The 19,736-nt window shown below is 36.6% G+C and overlaps 2 protein-coding genes across 2 annotated transcripts; both read right to left on the bottom strand.

Moving 5' to 3' along the window:
* Window positions 1–5,228: 5,228 nt before the first annotated feature.
* Window positions 5,229–6,065, bottom strand: LOC117334011. The gene has a single exon (XM_033893429.1). The coding sequence runs from the start codon at window positions 6,063–6,065 to the stop codon at window positions 5,229–5,231; it is 837 nt and encodes a 278-aa protein (XP_033749320.1).
* A 760-nt stretch (window positions 6,066–6,825) lies between these two features.
* On the bottom strand, window positions 6,826–7,983 carry LOC117334012. Its single transcript, XM_033893430.1, has one exon. It carries the CDS (start codon window positions 7,813–7,815, stop codon window positions 6,826–6,828), a length of 990 nt encoding a protein of 329 aa, XP_033749321.1. The 5' UTR covers window positions 7,816–7,983.
* Between the last annotated feature and the right edge of the window lie 11,753 nt (window positions 7,984–19,736).

Genomic DNA, 19,736 nt, shown 5'->3' on the forward strand with positions numbered 1-19,736 from the left:
TGTTTGGCCTCTGGGGTAAAATGATGGACCCATGTTTCATCCATAGTGACAAATCTCTGAAGAAAGTGGGCAGGATCTTCCTCAAAAAGTTTAAGATTAGCACGTGATAATGTGCGCCTGGTGTGCTTCTAATCAACTGTAAGAAGTCTTGGTACTGGCTATATATCTTTCTGTGACTCGTCTGTCATAACAATATCATGAACCTTATTGACCAAATCTGGGGTTGCAAACATTGACAGGCCTTCGAGGACGGGGGTCATCCTCAAGGCTGTCGGCCGTGCTTAAATTTCGCCACCCACCTTTTCATTGTAGCATATGAAGGGGCATCTTTCTCTAGTGTTGCTACCACATCATTATGAATATCCTTAATTGTTAAACCTTTTTTATGGAAATATTGGATGACTACTCTTTCACCGATTTTGTCCATTTTGCAAAAGCAGCTTGTCTTTTTTTTTGTACTTTAGAGTGCTGCCTCGTCGATATAAACTAATCAAATGAGACAAGTCCTTGGGTACACGGCTTTGTATAATCAGAGAATAGTAGGACTTAAAAAGAACATCATTGAGTACCTCCTTCAATACGAGGCTCACAGCATACCAATCATCCCATGTACTTACAAACATATACTAAAGTAACATTAGAGCATGAAACAGGAGATCGACACCACGAGAAAAAAAGAACCGGTAAACATCACGTAGATAAACATTGGGCTGTTTTAATCATTCAGTATGTAACAAACACATGATTAATTGAATTTAAATCCTTGCCTGCGCTCGAGATCGGAACCGGGAACTCTGGCTTACCAGAAGACCTCTCTAGCCGAGCGGTATATTGCGAATAGTATTGCAGGGTATCAAATATGAGCATAATACCTCGAGTTTCACGGTTAGCAAGACTTAGCGATGGATTCGCAGATGTTTATGAACTAAAAAACAACAGGTAAATTTGATATAAATTTTAACTGCGTTTATTCCTGAGTTAGACTTCTTACTTGTTTCGGTCGGAGAACCGAGATTATTCACAATTGTTATAGCTGTAGATAACGATGATTTCTTCGTATAAAGGTTAAATGAGTTTACGAAATAACGATACCGAGCCAAAAGTCATAAAAATCGTTCTATAAATATATGTTTATGAGAATTGAAACAATGTTGGCCTCGGTTGATGTTTGTTAAGAAAATCGAATAAAGTCACGTGGGTGTGCATGACGGGTCACAGTTACGGACGGTACATGTAACATATGTATGACGAGTCACAGAGCGTTCTCCTTACCAACGGTACATGTAACATATGTATGACGAGTCACAGGGCGTTCTCCTTACGGACGGTACATGTAACATATGTATGACGAGTCACAGAGTGTTCTACTTACGGACGGTACATGTAACATATGTATGACGAGTCACAGGGCGTTCTCCTTACCAACGGTACATGCGACATATGTATGACGAGTCACAGAGCGCTCTACTTACCAACGGTACATGCGACATATGTATGACGAGTCACAGAGCGTTCTCCTTACCAACGGTACATGTAACATATGTATGACGAGTCACAGAGCGCTCTACTTACCAACGGTACATGCGACATATGTATGACGAGTCACAGAGCGTTCTCCTTACGGACGGTACATGTAACATATGTATGACGAGTCACAGAGCGTTCTCCTTACGGACGGTACATGTAACATATACTTATTAAAGACTAGAACACCAAATAGACATTTCAGGTCATGGCTTTATTTTCGATTTGCCCTCATCGATGAGTGCTTGGCAAAATCGACAACATTAATAATACAAACAATACAACATTTGAAATTGGTGTATAGGATAACCATCATACACAGAGACTTAAGTGAAACAGAAAAGTTGTTAATTGATCATACTATTATTAATTAATTCATCAGAAATTGATAATTACTTGAAATGTATTTGTCACAAATATATGTCTGATAATCAAGAAAACAGCATTATCTATAAATGCGTATTAATTTTTCAATCAATTAAATGCACTATCGATAATGCCAACCAGCAAATAATAAACTGCACTATCGATAAGTGCCAACCAGCAAATAATAAACTGCACTATCGATAAGTGCCGACAAGCCAATAGTTGATTGCACTATCGATAAGTGTCACTAAGCAAATAATAATTTCTTAAACACAAATTGATAATGTTCCAGTACTATGCACCATCACTAAGTGCCAGTAGAAATCAATAGCTGTGATAACTGCAAAAAGACACTATCGATAGTGTCAAATAATCCAGATTTGACGTGGTTCCGAATGTCCTGATATATTGAACATGTTACACATACCTTACCTTGTAAACAATACAAATTGGGCTCAGGATCACCAACGAGCCAATTAACCATGAAGAAACTTTAGCAGATACCAATAGTCTATGAATTCACATTGTCTGCTTACTATACCTTCCCAAAGCACCAGGAATGACCACAATTGAGCTTGGTAAGTTACGAATGATTGTTCAGGTTTCCAATGTGGAATGTCATTTACACGTAACTGAATGCAATGCTGTTGCCCAGATGTTGATGCACCAAGTAATGTAGCCGAAATATCAATCAGGCAATTTCTGAAACACAAAACAAACCCAAGAGCAGTATCTGACAAAATAACGACCTAAATATATAGGGTTGGGTGGGTAGGATGTCGCTCATTTAGTAAGTCGCCATGACAGAAGTGACTAATATGCCACTCAACCGGAGTTATAGAATCCGGAAAATACCGGTACAAAAATTCCGGAAATAATGTTTAGAGAAATTAAATGTACTTTGCTTTAATAAATTATTTTATTGGTGAACAATAAAATGTCTTATTAAAGACTAGAACACCAAATAGACATTTCAGGTCATGGCTTTATTTTCGATTTGCCCTCATCGATGAGTGCTTGGCAAAATCGACAACATTAATAATACAAACAATACAACATTTGAAATTGGTGTATAGGATAACCATCATACACAGAGACTTAAGTGAAACAGAAAAGTTGTTAATTGATCATACTATTATTAATTAATTCATCAGAAATTGATAATTACTTGAAATGTATTTGTCACAAATATATGTCTGATAATCAAGAAAACAGCATTATCTATAAATGCGTATTAATTTTTCAATCAATTAAATGCACTATCGATAAGTGCCAACCAGCAAATAATATACTGCACTATCGATAAGTGCCAACCAGCAAATAATAAACTGCACTATCGATAAGTGCCGACAAGCCAATAGTTGATTGCACTATCGATAAGTGCCACTAAGCAAATAATAATTTCTTAAACACAAATTGATAATGTTCCAGCACTATGCACCATCACTAAGTGCCAGTAGAAATCAATAGCTGTGATAACTGCAAAAAGACACTATCGATAGTGTCAAATAATCCAGATTTGACGTGGTTCCGCCAAAAGGAGCTGTAGCGGTTAACCTTTAACTGCTACAGTGACCACCGCCACACCAAAAAAGGGGGGTGGCAGGTCCACGTCAAAAGCCATGCCTGTATTGAAAGTTGTTTAGGGATATGCCCCCCTCCCCAGGAATAGAACTGTTCTAATGTCCCTTGTATTGTATTTAAGAATAATTCATTGCCAACTTCACTTAGGTGAACACCATCTTCAAGATACAAATCGTTGTCCAGTTTCAGGTCTGGGTACTTAATATATCCACCCCCCAGCCTATATAACAGAAAACTAGCAGCCTCCCTGTTCATCCGTATTCTCACTTGATTTGATGCAGAAATGTCAGCTTCTTCCCCCCAATGAAATCTTGGTAATATCCGAGACTAAATCAATATTGTATGGGGCAGAAATTTAGCCAGATCCACTAGAATATCCTTAACAAAGGAGCACAGCTCCAATACAGAACTGCCTTGCCCAATGCTATTGCCCCCACAGTGAATGATTAGCATATCAGGTTGACCTTTCAAGTGCACATTTTCAACTATTACCTGTATAAGACGGTCTAGTTTTAAACCGCCAATGCCTACCCACTCTATGTTCATCCCAATTCGTTCCATAGCGAACATGGTACCTCCAGGCCTATTTAGGGCATGCTCCTCCGCTCTGCGTATTATGGGAGATCCTACTATCCTCACATTGCAGCCATATACAAATCTGTTATCAAAACCTATCGAACAAAAGATTAACAGGGCAAAGAGATCATATTATAAACTATATAATTCCTGATACAAGAGAAGCTAGCCAGTAATTAATGACAGTAAACTAATACATGGTGTATAGCGATTATTAACGAGTTATTTGCCCTTGAAATATGCTGTCAGTTATGCCGCTATGTGCCCTGAATGGAATAACCCGTGCAACACTTAAGCCAACTGTGGCATAACAATACTTTTTGTTCTTACATATCTGGTGAAACATGATGATCGCCATCTACCAGCCTGCATTATAGTCTCTGAATCCATTCCTAATTGAGCACAACGTGACGCACCACCTATCCTGAATGAGAGTGTTTTGTAGTGGTTTGTATCAACATTGTTGAAAGCCAGTGCCTTACGGAAAACAGAGCTAAATTGATATCGTGTTAATGGTGCAGCATCCAAATGACAAAACAAAAGAACCTCCAAGTTTGGGACGAACCTGTAAATAAGCCTGTAATGCACGCAGTGGGCATACTGCTATGTTTTTTGCCTTGCTTATAACTAGTTGCACAGAGTTGCCAGATTGATCAGTCTTGGAAAAACGTATTCTAAGCATGATTTTTTCATGTGACAACTGCACATCCTGAATATGTATAGCTCTGTCTGTATTTCTTCCATTGACAGTTAACTCACCTACTCTCAATAAACCCCAAAATGCCAGAAAATATGCTGCTGTGAACATATTCGCCTCGTATATTGATTTACATACCCTTGTTAAAGTTGTTGGCAATTTAACTAACATTTCAACTGACACAGGGGCACGACTATCCTGCCGAAATTTTTCTCGTCTAAACCTCTCTAACAATTTTTGAACAATAAATGTGTTAGTTTGATCTGTACCAGAACGAGTCTTAGCATAGAAGCTTATCCCACCCAAGTATGTTCTGACTGTTGAGTAAGCAACTCCCTTCTTAAACATAAATAGAATAAAATTAACAATATGTGAAGTAGGGGGAGGCCAAATTGCTGGGAGCTTTGTTTGTGACCTGAACTGCTCAAAGGATAATCTTGCGTTTCTATAAGTAGACTTGGTATTATCAGTTACCGAACTATCAATCTGTGGAATTCTGCATGAAAATTGTCCAGAACGCCTGTGGAATGACACAAGCCTGTTGGGATGAATCCTGGGCCAATTCCCGAAAACGGTGAAACTGCAAACGAGAGAGTGCATCTGCCTTAGCATTACTAACCCCTGGTACGTGCATTGCTTTGAACTGGACATTATGGTACATGTACATACACTCTAATAGCAAGGGTGTGATAAGGGACATAACTCTGCAAGATCGAGAAGATTTTTTGTTTAAAATTTCCACCAGGGCCATGTTATCACAATGAAAAATAACTTTCTTGTTCTGAAGTTCCTGGCCCCACACAAGAAGAGCAAGAAATATTGGAATCAGTTCAAGATAAGTAATATCCCTAAAAACCTCAGCCGAGAAGTGAAATTCTGACCACTTCACTACCAACCATTGTTTCTGAAAGAGTGCCCCACAACCTAATGCACTGTTGCCTGAACTGTCTGTGTACAGCTCACAACTCACGTTTGACAACCATTCCCTATCTGGGAAATAACAAACACCATTAAAAGAATGGAAAAACGTGTGTAATGTCCTAAGATCTTCCTTCAAGTTTGCACCGAGACGAATGTAATGGTACGCCTTTTTGACACCCGACATGGATTCGTATATCCGTCTACAGAAAGCACGAGCACTAGGTATAGCCCTGGCACAAAATGCAACTTTACCTGCAAAGGACTGTAGGTCTGCCAACTTAATTTTTGACTTACCAAGCACTTGAGTAATTAAGGAACACAGCTCTTCTACTTTCTTTAAAGGAACCCTAACCACCATTTCCCTGTGTCTATTTCCAAACCTAGAAACACTAGACATGTTGTAGGACCTTCAGTTTTATCATCAGATAAAGGGACACCCAAATTTGCACAAACCTTATCGAAAGTATCCATTAAACAAGCACATTCAGCCGAATTACCAACAGACCCCAGGAGAAAATCATCCAAATAATGTTCAATATTTGACGTTTTAGCTTGTTGACGAACATGCCACTCTAGGAAAGAAGCACATTTTTCGAAAAGTGCACAGGATATGCTACAACCAAATGGCAAACACTTGTCTATGTAATAATTCCCACTAACTTTGTATCCTAACAAACAATAGTCACCAGGATGAATAGGGAGTAACCGAAATGCCGATTTTATATCTTTTTTACCCAGTAAAGCCCCTTTTCCTAGTTTTTGCACCATTTCCAAAGCCTTATCAAATGAAGTGTACTTAACTGATATTTTAGATTGATCTATAAAGTCATTGACACTGTTTCCTGCTGGGTATGACAAGTGAGTAATCATTCGCATGTCACCACTTTTTTTTAGGAACTAGCCCCAAAGGTGATATTCTAAGGTTGCTAATGGGGAGCTTAGGGTAAGGGCCCGCAAGTCTACCTAACTCTATTTCCTCCTCAAGTTTTTGTACTAGTTGAACTGGACTGTCCAAAGCAGACTTGAGATTTTGAGTTTCGATATGCTGTCTGGGGCCTAGATAATACAAGCGGAAGCCATTATGAAAACCTGCTGCTAATTCATCAGCTATAGCTTGGTCTGAAAAATTGTGAAGCGCCTGTACCAGATTGGACACCCTAATTGGGGAATTGCCTAACTCCCATATTTTTCTGGTTGAATGTTCTGGGCCGCATTTGGTAACTGCCGGGGGAACGAAAGCGAAAATTATTCTGGTTGGTGCCCCGTAACATCTGAGGATTATGGCTCTGACGGGGACGGAAGTTCTGGGATGGACCTGCCTTATTACTAGCCCAACATCTAACTGCTGCGTGATTTCCAGAGCAACGTATGCATGTGTGAGAGTAAGAGCACTGTGTACGATGACAAACACCCTCGTAATTGAAAGCATAGCATTTACTTGAAGGTGCGGGACTGGATGTATTACTAGTAGACCTAGCCGTGCTATAGGCGGCCGACACAAACATTTGCCACAACTCATGATCAATGCTGGACCAAGTTCTTAGTGGGTTACGAGCCTGGCGTAGTCTGAATTGTACATCATAATTTTTCCACCCAAAGCCATTGAAGTTTTTGGCAGCAAATCGCACGGTGCTCATATACTTAATCAACTCCTGGGCCCTTTCTGGCCATTTAACCAAATAGATACTAGTGTATATCAAAAATGCATTGGTCCATTCTTCAATATTATTGACTTTGGATTTTGCCTGGGCTACCCTCAATTGTAATGATCCATTAATGAAGACTACATTTTGTCTCATACCTAGCTCAGGGTCTAAATCTGATAGTACCCCTAGGTCCAAATATTCATTTTTCCAAATTTTTTCCTTAACAGAAGCATGTACATGATCCCCTAACTGATCACTGACACTGGGGACCATTGGGGGTGGAGGGATATCTAATAATTGGTTCATACCAAAGTTAGCTGAATCCTGTTCTAGCCCCTGGTGGTCCTCCTCTGGTACCTCTTCTGGTTCCTGTTGGATGTCTTCCGGTTCCTGTTGGACCTCCTCCGGTTCCCGAGGCAAAGCGTCCCTGGTAGGTGGCCTTGACCTTCTCCTCAACCTTGTATTGCCTCTCGAGGCCCTTCGTCCACGCTCCTTAGGCATGTTATAGGTAAATGGAATCTAAATCCTCGTTAAAATTCAATAATATCCATATTAGTATCTAATATAAAGCATATAGTATGTTCTGTGTCTATATGTGATCGTATGTAATTTACTTGTCTTGATAAAGGGGCAGATTGCCTCGAAAATTCGACAATTTACTTGTCTGTACTGTCGTTATTACTACTTGACACATATTAGTATCTACATATGTATAGAGAATATAACAATCCCTTAAATGAATGAATTAAGATGAATCAGTTTATCTAGCGTGTTTGATTTCTGCATGAATTCGAACTTGAGCATTCTGTTTTGATGTTGTTTTTTTTTTGTTTACGGCACGTGCTCTACTTGGCTAACCGAACCTTTCTAGCAAACATTATCAGGAAATTGAAACAGTAAATGTTTTTGTTATAATTATGACCTTGAATAAGTTACAGTTTTGTTTATTTAGTTTAATTTCATATAACAGTACACCACATGTACAAGTGCGGTGTAAATGTTTCCCTTCTAAATAAGCTTGATAGATTATTTCAATATTTCAGATTAAATCTAAAACCGATGTGCTGAAACCTACATGTAACCTATGGCATAATCAATAGGCCTAAACCACTTTTCGCATATTGGGAATTTGGCGTGACCCCGTATAGGACACATTTTAAACCGTGGTGTGTTAATCATAACATCAATCCACGACATTTAAATGCCATTCCGAATATGCACACATGTTCTTACTCGTTTCGACCACATCCTTTACCTTTGAACCAAAATACATATCTAGAATGATATATAGGCTAATCAGCTATTACAAATTGAAATGATACTACCTTACCACACTGTATACAATACCGATTACTTGGATTGAATTTGCCGATCTCGTTGATGTCGCTCATTTAGTAAGTCGCCATGACAGAAGTGACTAATATGCCACTCAACCGGAGTTATAGATTCCGGAAAATACCGGTACAAAAATTCCGGAAATAATTTTTAGAGAAATTAAATGTACTTTGCTTTAATAAATTATTTTATTGGTGAACAATAAAATGTCATATATTTACATTCTGTGTTGCATTTGTCTATATGTCGTAAGTAAACCAAATTGTATTCATGAGACTGTATACTACATTTTACAGTGATTCGGTCAGTGTAGGAATACAGCCCCAGGTGTTGTAGGTTAAACAATGGCCGCCAGTTACTTTCGGCCTAGAGAGCATTGGAATGCTAGCATTTATTTACAGAAGCCACAACGAAAAATAAAGCAACATCACAAGTTATGAGAGTATCATTTTATAATCAGAAAAATGTAGTCAATACGAAATTACTATAAGTGCCATTCTTGATCTATACGAAATATGATCAAATTGTCAATGTCGTGACACTCACAGGGGCTCGTTCCGAATTTTCAGAAATGCAAGATACGTGAACAATAAAAGTAATGTATTTATAAAATCAATCTTGTATAAATATCGGGAGTATCGACGTGGTTTCCGGTTGTGTATGTGTAAGCCTACTGGATTTTAGTTTTATAGTTATTAACTGATGTCAAAGGCCTACCTTACAAAATCGAGCCCCTGTGAAGTTGAAAATCGTCTGCTAAGTTAGCCTAGCTACACTGAGTTGACCGGTTAGACTGGAATCTGTTTCGAACGAAATACCCTTGGAATCGTTTCCCCCTACTGTCAAGACGACTTTCATTTAGAATCTAAACGCTGGTATTCTTCTTAAAATAACGTAAATCCAGTCGATAGAAACATAAGTGTTTCCGAGGAATCGAGTCTGTCCTGGGCAATGCCCGTTCAAAGCCGCATCACTTTTAAATGTTAACCGTTTATCATTGCGCAGAAAAAACGGTTTCGATTTTGAACAATCAGAAATTATGCAATTGTGAACAATTTGACGATACCTACAAGCGTATATGAAATAAAAAATAAAGCCAAATTTGTACAAAAACGATCTTATGTGGTTGCTATTAATAACGTCATCAGGGACTATATTATTCCTTCTGGAAATGTCGGCTGTTCCGGTATTTGAACTTGATGATGTCAGTGATAGGGTAAGCGGCAAATTTAAACGCGTCATAACCTACAGTAAATACAAAATATTTATGAATGTAAATATAAGCATTGAACTGTTACCAAATGGTAGTATACAGTCGATATGAATACAATTTGAATGACAGATAAATATTTCATGTCGCCCTAACTATCTGTCATCCAAATTGTATTCATATCGAACATATGTATTGTAATTGTTTTGCATTAATTTACATGTCGGTATAAAGCAAAACACGTTGTCGGACACATTTGATTTTCGTAATTAGGATAATTCTTAGTTATATGGAATATAATATATATTATACAAATATAGCATGGGTAACTGTGCCATAGTCCAGAATACATGTATTTTACATTTTTTGATATTCTGGACTATTTTACGGTGGCTGGTTTGTGCCATTTCGTCCTTTCGTCTTGTCGCCCCGAAAAGACGAAAATCAAATATCTTAATTCTCGTCATTACAAAAACAAAACTTAAATTTCGACTTTTCTACCGAAAAGACGAAACATCATACGCGAAAAGACGAAATAAATGCACGTAAATTAGCGCCTTTAATTCTCGTCTTTTCGACTTATCGCCCCGAAGAGTCGAAAATTAACAAACCTTAAATTCGTCTTTTCGACTTTTCACCCCGAAAGGACGAAAATTAAGGTTTTTAATTTTCGTCTCTTCGGGGCGAAATGTCGAAAAGGCGAAATTTAAGTTTTGTTAATTTTCGGGGGCGAAAAGACGAAAGGACGAGAATTAAGATATTTGATTTTCATCTATTCGGGGTGAAAAGACGAAAGCACCAAATTACACAAATCAGTCACCGTACTATTGCATAGACACCCATGATATTTTTGTATAACATACATGTACATGTATCACGCCTGGTCAGAACTCCAAGATGGCCACCCTGGCCAACAGCACCACTGTAGTTGCTGCTGAGAATACAATTAGTAGATACTACGTGCGTACATAATCATGTATTGTAAAAGGACCATTAGAGTCACGTGGCCATTCTGGCCCATGGACCTTTGTTTACAGTTATAGTCGCTTTAATGAACTAAAATATTTCTGAGTTAGACATTGTACTTGTCGCGGTCAGAGTGTAACGACAAATACGTGAGTTAACTATAAGTGCACACCTATCATATGTGACCATCTTCCCTTACGGATACACGACAGCGCGTTAGCTATTGCAGGGTGAATACATAATGTATAGGTTTATGATTTAAGTTTCTATAAATTACATATCCTTCGTGATAAAGTATATCTATTCTCTAAGTTATTTGACGTCCACTGTAACACAGAGCCAAAACCTTCCGCGTAGGAGGTGAAGGCACCCCTCATTTCCCATACAGCGAGCGTTGTACATAGTTTTGTAAAAAGACCTAGAGAGAATAATATGATATGTCTATTTTTCTTTTCACATCTATAAGTAATCTTAACTTGTTTTTGATATACAATGTATTAAGAATGTACTTAATGTATATATATATATAACTTCGCAAACATGTATTTGAAGTACAGTATAGAGACTCTGAATATAGAAACACTGAAAGAAAACTAGGCTACTGAAACAATACCACATTAGGCCTACTTGATTTGGACAGCCCGCCGTTCTGATTAATGTGTTCATAGATTTATTCCAATCATGTGAAGGTCGACTGGCTTTCCATTATATTAAACGTAAATCGAGCAAACCTTGCTGGGAAAGCCGGCTTCCCCTATTCGCAGGCGAAGACACTTTTTGTTGGAAAAAACACAGATCATTTTCCTGAAATTGCACTAGATTGATTGTTTTGTACGTTGGCTGGGAACGTCCATCTTGTCAAACGTCATCTCCGAATAGCATAACGTTCGCAAGATATAACACTTCGATCGCAATGTCCGTTCCAAGCCGTTTTAGTAGAGGATAGAAGCTTATCTATGTTTATTTGAATTGAAATATATATCAATATTGTTTTAAAGAATTGCTCATGGAGCACATAACTTGTCCATCAGCATATTTTGGTGTGTGAGGATGGAGGGGGCGGGGGTAGATTTTGCGACCCGTATCTTCTTAAAACGTCACGTTCCTGAGGAAATCAAAATGAGCCTTGTTACATATTTCTAAAAAATTGAGATGTTTTGTTTTAGTACATCAATTTTATCATGTTTGTTTGTTAGCACGTTTTTTCTGTCTTGTAAATTTGTATGAAATAACTGTAATTTTCGGGACTGACAAAGTATTAACATTGTCATTAATACACCATTGTAACTACAGTATATGTAGACATTGTTGAACAATAATGGTGTAAACGTTTCGGGAATTATATTACAAATAAGACAACTTTAACTGTTTTAGTTTTTGAATATGTTATTGAATCAATCAAATGTCATCAAGAGAGGAAGGTATTTTCCCCTAGCATACCGGTGACAGAAGTTTCAAGATAAAGTATACTCCAATTACCTGTTTTACTCTGTCGATGTATCTTAAGGCGATATGCTCATAAAAAATAACGGATGTTTGCAAAACCAGTTTTAGCTAATTTAACTTAATACGTGGTCCATTTTCCTCGAATTTAATTAAACAGCGTATTTTCAAACATTCTTGATTCAAAGATAATTATACAATATTGGCCATGTGCACATCGTTGATAAAATTTTGCCTTACGTAATTACTTTACCTAGAAAATCAAATTTCATGAACTGTATGCGGCCATGTTCCTTTAGGTTACACGCGCACTTTATTAATTCTGTCATCTGAATTGTACATTAATCGTGTCACCATTTTGTCGCCTGCTGAAAAGGCAACGTATTTGAATATCGATGTCGACATGTGCCAGTAAAACCCCAATTCAAATTTCAGGTCAGAAATAAAAAACAAAACTAGAAACTTGTCATTGATCTTGAAGCTTATGCAAAAAATCCCTTAAGTCTTTCTACTGTCTCATTTTCAGTACGTGTGCAAATACAAGCATTTCACTGGTGGGGTATCCGAGTATTTCGAGATATCTACAAGATAAAAAGATATTTCGACCGGCATTAGAGAAATACTTTGAGTTTAAGTTAACGAAGTTTCACAATGTTTTCAATTATATGTACAAATACAGTTTGTAGTTTTCTTTTATTGATTTATTATATCTGTCAAGTTATATGTTTACTATTATTACATTTAATTTAGAAATCGGCAACATCTGTTTTGTTCAGAAAAAAACAGTTTCTTTTAGAAAATGTAACTGAAAGCATAAGATCTTTTGAAAATCAAAAGGTTCCAACTGTTGTGATTTATCCGTTCAAGGATCTTTAAGATGTTAATATCATGCCCACCACACACAGGAAGGGTATAACACCATTGTAATTGACCAAATCTAAAAAAATGAAGTGAAAAGTATTCGTTCACTTTGATTTACATTATAGATATGAGTCAGTGAACACCTAACATCAAACGATTGTTAAATACACTATCTACTCTGGTCGTCCTCAAAGAAACCACGCAATCCATGTTACCATGGTTAAGTTATAGTGTGAAGGTAACTTTGTACACTTACACTCATATATATGTATAAATACGTAGACAACGTTATTACACACTAACATCCACACACATAATGCAACCCCCCCCCCCCCCCCCCAAAAAAAAAACAACAACATGAATGTCTGTGAGAGAGGATATACATAGTATAACATGGATGTCAATGAGAGAGGATATACATAGTATAACATGGATGTCAATGAGAGAGGATATACATAGTATAACATGGATGTCAATGAGAGAGGGTATACATAGTATAACATGGATGTCAATGAGAGAGAGTATACATAGTATAACATGGATGTCAATGAGAGAGGGTATACATATTATAACATGGATGTCAATGAGAGAGGATATACATAGTATAACATGGATGTCAATGAGAGAGGGTATACATAGTATAACATGGATGTCAATGAGAGAGGATATACATAGTATAACATGGATGTCAATGAGAGAGGATATACATAGTATAACATGGATGTCAATGAGAGAGGGTATACATAGTATAACATGGATGTCAATGAGAGAGGATATACATATTATAACATGAATGTCAATGAAAAGGATATACATAGTATTACATGGATGTCAATGAGGGAGGGTATACATAGTATAACATGGATGTCAATGAGAGAGGATATACATAGTATAACATGGATGTCAATGAGAGAGGATATACATAGTATAACATGGATGTCAATGAGAGAGGGTATACATATTATAACATGGATGTCAATGAGAGAGGATATACATAGTATAACATGGATGTCAATGAGAGAGGGTATACATAGTATAACATGGATGTCAATGAGAGAGGGTATACATATAGTATAACATGGATGTCAATGAGAGAGGGTATACATAGTATAACATGGATGTCAATGAGAGAGGATATACATAGTATAACATGGATGTCAATGAGAGAGGATATACATAGTATAACATGGATGTCAATGAGAGAGGGTATACATAGTATAACATGGATGTCAATGAGAGAGGATATACATAGTATAACATGGATGTCAATGAGAGAGGATATACATAGTATAACATGGATGTCAATGAGAGAGGATATACATAGTATAACATGGATGTCAATGAGGGAGGGTATACATAGTATAACATGGATGTCAATGAGAGAGGATATACATAGTATAACATGGATGTCAATGAGAGAGGATATACATAGTATAACATGGATGTCAATGAGAGAGGATATACATAGTATAACATGGATGTCAATGAGAGATGGTATACATAGTATAACATGGATGTCAATGAGAGAGGGTATACATAGTATAACATGGATGTCAATGAGAGAGGGTATACATATTATAACATGGATGTCAATGAGAGAGGATATACATAGTATAACATGGATGTCAATGAGAGAGGGTATACATAGTATAACATGGATGTCAATGAGAGAGAGTATACATAGTATAACATGGATGTCAATGAGAGAGGGTATACATATTATAACATGGATGTCAATGAGAGAGGATATACATAGTATAACATGGATGTCAATGAGAGAGGGTATACATAGTATAACATGGATGTCAATGAGAGAGGATATACATAGTATAACATGGATGTCAATGAGAGAGGATATACATAGTATAACATGGATGTCAATGAGAGAGGATATACATATTATAACATGGATGTCAATGAGAGATGATATACATAGTATAACATGGATGTCAATGAGAGAGGGTATACATAGTATAACATGGATGTCAATGAGAGAGGATATACATAGTATAACATGGATGTCAATGAGAGAGGATATACATAGTATAACATGGATGTCAATGAGAGAGGGTATACATAGTATAACATGGATGTCAATGAGAGAGGATATACATAGTATAACATGGATGTCAATGAGAGAGGATATACATAGTATAACATGGATGTCAATGAGAGAGGATATACATAGTATAACATGGATGTCAATGAGGGAGGGTATACATAGTATAACATGGATGTCAATGAGAGATGATATACATAGTATAACATGGATGTCAATGAGAGATGATATACATAGTATAACATGGATGTCAATGAGAGAGGATATACATAGTATAACATGGATGTCAATGAGAGAAGGTATACATATTATAACATGGATGTCGATGAGAGAGGATATACATAGTATAACATGGATGTCAATGAGAGAGGGTATACATAGTATAACATGGATGTCAATGAGAGAGGATATACATAGTATAACATGGATGTCAATGAGAGAGGGTATACATAGTATAACATGGATGTCAATGAGAGAGGATATACATAGTATAACATGGATGTCAATGAGAGAGGGTATACTAACTATAATATGGATGTCAATGAGAGAGGGTATACATAGTATAACATGGATGTCAATGAGAGAGGGTATACATAGTATAACATGGATGTCAATGAGAGAGGATATAAATAGTATAACATGGATGTCAATGAGAGAGGGTATACATAGTATAACATGGATGTCAATTGGAGAGGGTATACATAGTATAACATGGATGTCGATGAGAGAGGGTATACAGAGTATAACATGGATGTCAATGAGAGAGGGTATACATAGTATAACATGGATGTCAATGAGAGAGGGTATACATAGTATAACATGGATGTCAATGAGAGAGGGTATACATAGTATAACATGGATGTCAATGAGAGAGGGTATACATAGTACAACATGGATGTCAATGAGAGAGTATATACATAGTATAACATGGATGTCAATGAGAGAGGATATACATAGTATAACATGGATGTCAATGAGAGAGGGTATACATAGTATAACATGGATGTCAATGAGAGATGGATATGCATAGTATAACATGGATGTCAATGAGAGAGGGTATACATAGTATAACATGGATGTCAATGAGAGAGGATATACATAGTATAACATGGATGTCAATGAGAGAGGATATACATAGTATAACATGGATGTCAATGAGAGAGGATATACATAGTATAACATGGATGTCAAAGAGAGAGGGTATACATAGTATAACATGGATGTCAATGAGAGATGGTATACATAGTATAACATGGATGTCAATGAGAGAGGGTATACATAGTATAACATGGATGTCAATGAGAGAGGGTATACATATTATAACATGAATGTCAATGAGAGAGGATATACATAGTATAACATGGATGTCAATGAGAGAGGGTATACATAGTATAACATGGATGTCAATGAGAGAGAGTATACATAGTATAACATGGATGTCAATGAGAGAGGGTATGCATATTATAACATGGATGTCAATGAGAGAGGATATACATAGTATAACATGGATGTCAATGAGAGAGGGTATACATAGTATAACATGGATGTCAATGAGAGAGGATATACATAGTATAACATGGATGTCAATGAGAGAGGATATACATAGTATAACATGGATGTCAATGAGAGAGGATATACATATTATAACATGGATGTCAATGAGAGATGATATACATAGTATAACATGGATGTCAATGAGAGAGGGTATACATAGTATAACATGGATGTCAATGAGAGAGGATATACATAGTATAACATGGATGTCAATGAGAGAGGATATACATAGTATAACATGGATGTCAATGAGAGAGGGTATACATAGTATAACATGGATGTCAATGAGAGAGGATATACATAGTATAACATGGATGTCAATGAGAGAGGATATACATAGTATAACATGGATGTCAATGAGAGAGGATATACATAGTATAACATGGATGTCAATGAGGGAGGGTATACATAGTATAACATGGATGTCAATGAGAGATGATATACATAGTATAACATGGATGTCAATGAGAGATGATATACATAGTATAACATGGATGTCAATGAGAGAGGATATACATAGTATAACATGGATGCCAATGAGAGAAGGTATACATATTATAACATGGATGTCGATGAGAGAGGATATACATAGTATAACATGGATGTCAATGAGAGAGGGTATACATAGTATAACATGGATGTCAATGAGAGAGGATATACATAGTATAACATGGATGTCAATGAGAGAGGGTATACATAGTATAACATGGATGTCAATGAGAGAGGATATACATAGTATAACATGGATGTCAATGAGAGAGGGTATACTAACTATAATATGGATGTCAATGAGAGAGGGTATACATAGTATAACATGGATGTCAATGAGAGAGGGTATACATAGTATAACATGGATGTCAATGAGAGAGGATATAAATAGTATAACATGGATGTCAATGAGAGAGGGTATACATAGTATAACATGGATGTCAATTGGAGAGGGTATACATAGTATAACATGGATGTCGATGAGAGAGGGTATACAGAGTATAACATGGATGTCAATGAGAGAGGGTATACATAGTATAACATGGATGTCAATGAGAGAGGGTATACATAGTATAACATGGATGTCAATGAGAGAGGGATATGCATAGTATAACATGGATGTCAATGAGAGAGGGTATACATAGTATAACATGGATGTCAATGAGAGAGGATATACATAGTATAACATGGATGTCAATGAGAGAGGATATACATAGTATAACATGGATGTCAATGAGAGAGGATATACATAGTATAACATGGATGTCAAAGAGAGAGGGTATACATAGTATAACATGGATGTCAATGAGAGAGGGTATACATAGTATAACATGGATGTCAATGAGAGAGGGTATACATAGTATAACATGGATGTCAAAGAGAGAGGATATACATAGTATAACATGGATGTCAATGAGAGAGGATATAAATAGTATAACATGGATGTCAATGAGAGAGGGATATGCATAGTATAACATGGATGTCAATGAGAGAGGGTATACATAGTATAACATGGATGTCAATGAGAGAGGATATACATAGTATAACATGGATGTCAATGAGAGAGGATATACATAGTATAACATGGATGTCAATGAGAGGGTATACATAGTATAACATGGATGTCAATAAGAGAGGATATATATAGTATAACATGGATGTCAATGAGAGAGGGTATACATAGTATAACATGGATGTCAATGAGAGAGGATATACATAGTATAACATGGATGTCAGTGAGAGAGGGTATACATAGTATAACATGGATGTCAATGAGAGAGGGTATACATAGTATAACATGGATGTCAATGAGAGAGGATATACATAGTATAACATGGATGTCAATGAGAGAGGGTATACATAGTATAATATGGATGTCAATGAGAGAGGATATACATAGTATAACATGGATGTCAATGAGAGAGGGTATACATAGTATAACATGGATGTCGATGAGAGAGAGGGTATACATAGTATAACATGGATGTCAATGAGAGAGGGTATACATAGTATAACATGGATGTCAATGAGAGAGAGGGTATACATAGTATAACATGGATGTCGATGAGAGAGAGGGTATATATAGTATAACATGGATGTCAGTGAGAGAGGGTATACATAGTATAACATGGATGTCAATGAGAGAGGGTATACATAGTATAACATGGATGTCAATGAGAGAGGATATACATAGTATAACATGGATGTCAATGAGAGAGGGTATACATAGTATAATATGGATGTCAATGAGAGAGGATATACATAGTATAACATGGATGTCAATGAGAGAGGGTATACATAGTATAACATGGATGTCAATGAGAGAGGATATACATAGTATAACATGGATGTCAATGAGAGAGGGTATACATAGTATAACATGGATGTCAATGAGAGAGGGTATACATAGTATAACATGGATGTCAATGAGAGAGGGTATACATAGTATAACATGGATGTCAATGAGAGAGGATATACATAGTATAACATGGATGTCAATGAGAGAGGGTATACATAGTATAACATGGATGTCAATGAGAGAGGATATACATAGTATAACATGGATGTCAATGAGAGAGGATATACATAGTATAACATGGATGTCAATGAGAGAAGGTATACATATTATAACATGGATGTCAATGAGAGAGGATATACATAGTATAACATGGATGTCAATAAGAGAGGGTATACATAGTATAACATGGATGTCAATAAGAGAGGATATACATAGTATAATATGGATGTCAATGAGAGAGGGTGTACATAGTATAACATGGATGTCAATGAGAGAGGATATACATAGTATAATATGGATGTCAATGAGAGAAGGTATACATAGTATAACATGGATGTCAATGAGAGAGGATATACATAGTATAACATGGATGTCAATGAGAGAAGGTATACATATTATAACATGGATGTCAATGAGAGAGGATATACATAGTATAACATGGATGTCAATGAGAGAGGGTATACATAGTATAACATTGATGTCAATGA

This window comes from Pecten maximus, chromosome 9 (assembly GCF_902652985.1).
Source record: "Pecten maximus chromosome 9, xPecMax1.1, whole genome shotgun sequence".
Lineage (NCBI taxonomy): Eukaryota > Metazoa > Mollusca > Bivalvia > Pectinida > Pectinidae > Pecten > Pecten maximus.

Bases quoted from the DNA above. Each gene is read 5' to 3' on its own strand.
- LOC117334011 (XM_033893429.1), bottom strand. From the start codon at position 6,065: ATGTCTAGTGTTTCTAGGTTTGGAAATAGACACAGGGAAATGGTGGTT.
- LOC117334012 (XM_033893430.1), bottom strand. From the start codon at position 7,815: ATGCCTAAGGAGCGTGGACGAAGGGCCTCGAGAGGCAATACAAGGTTG.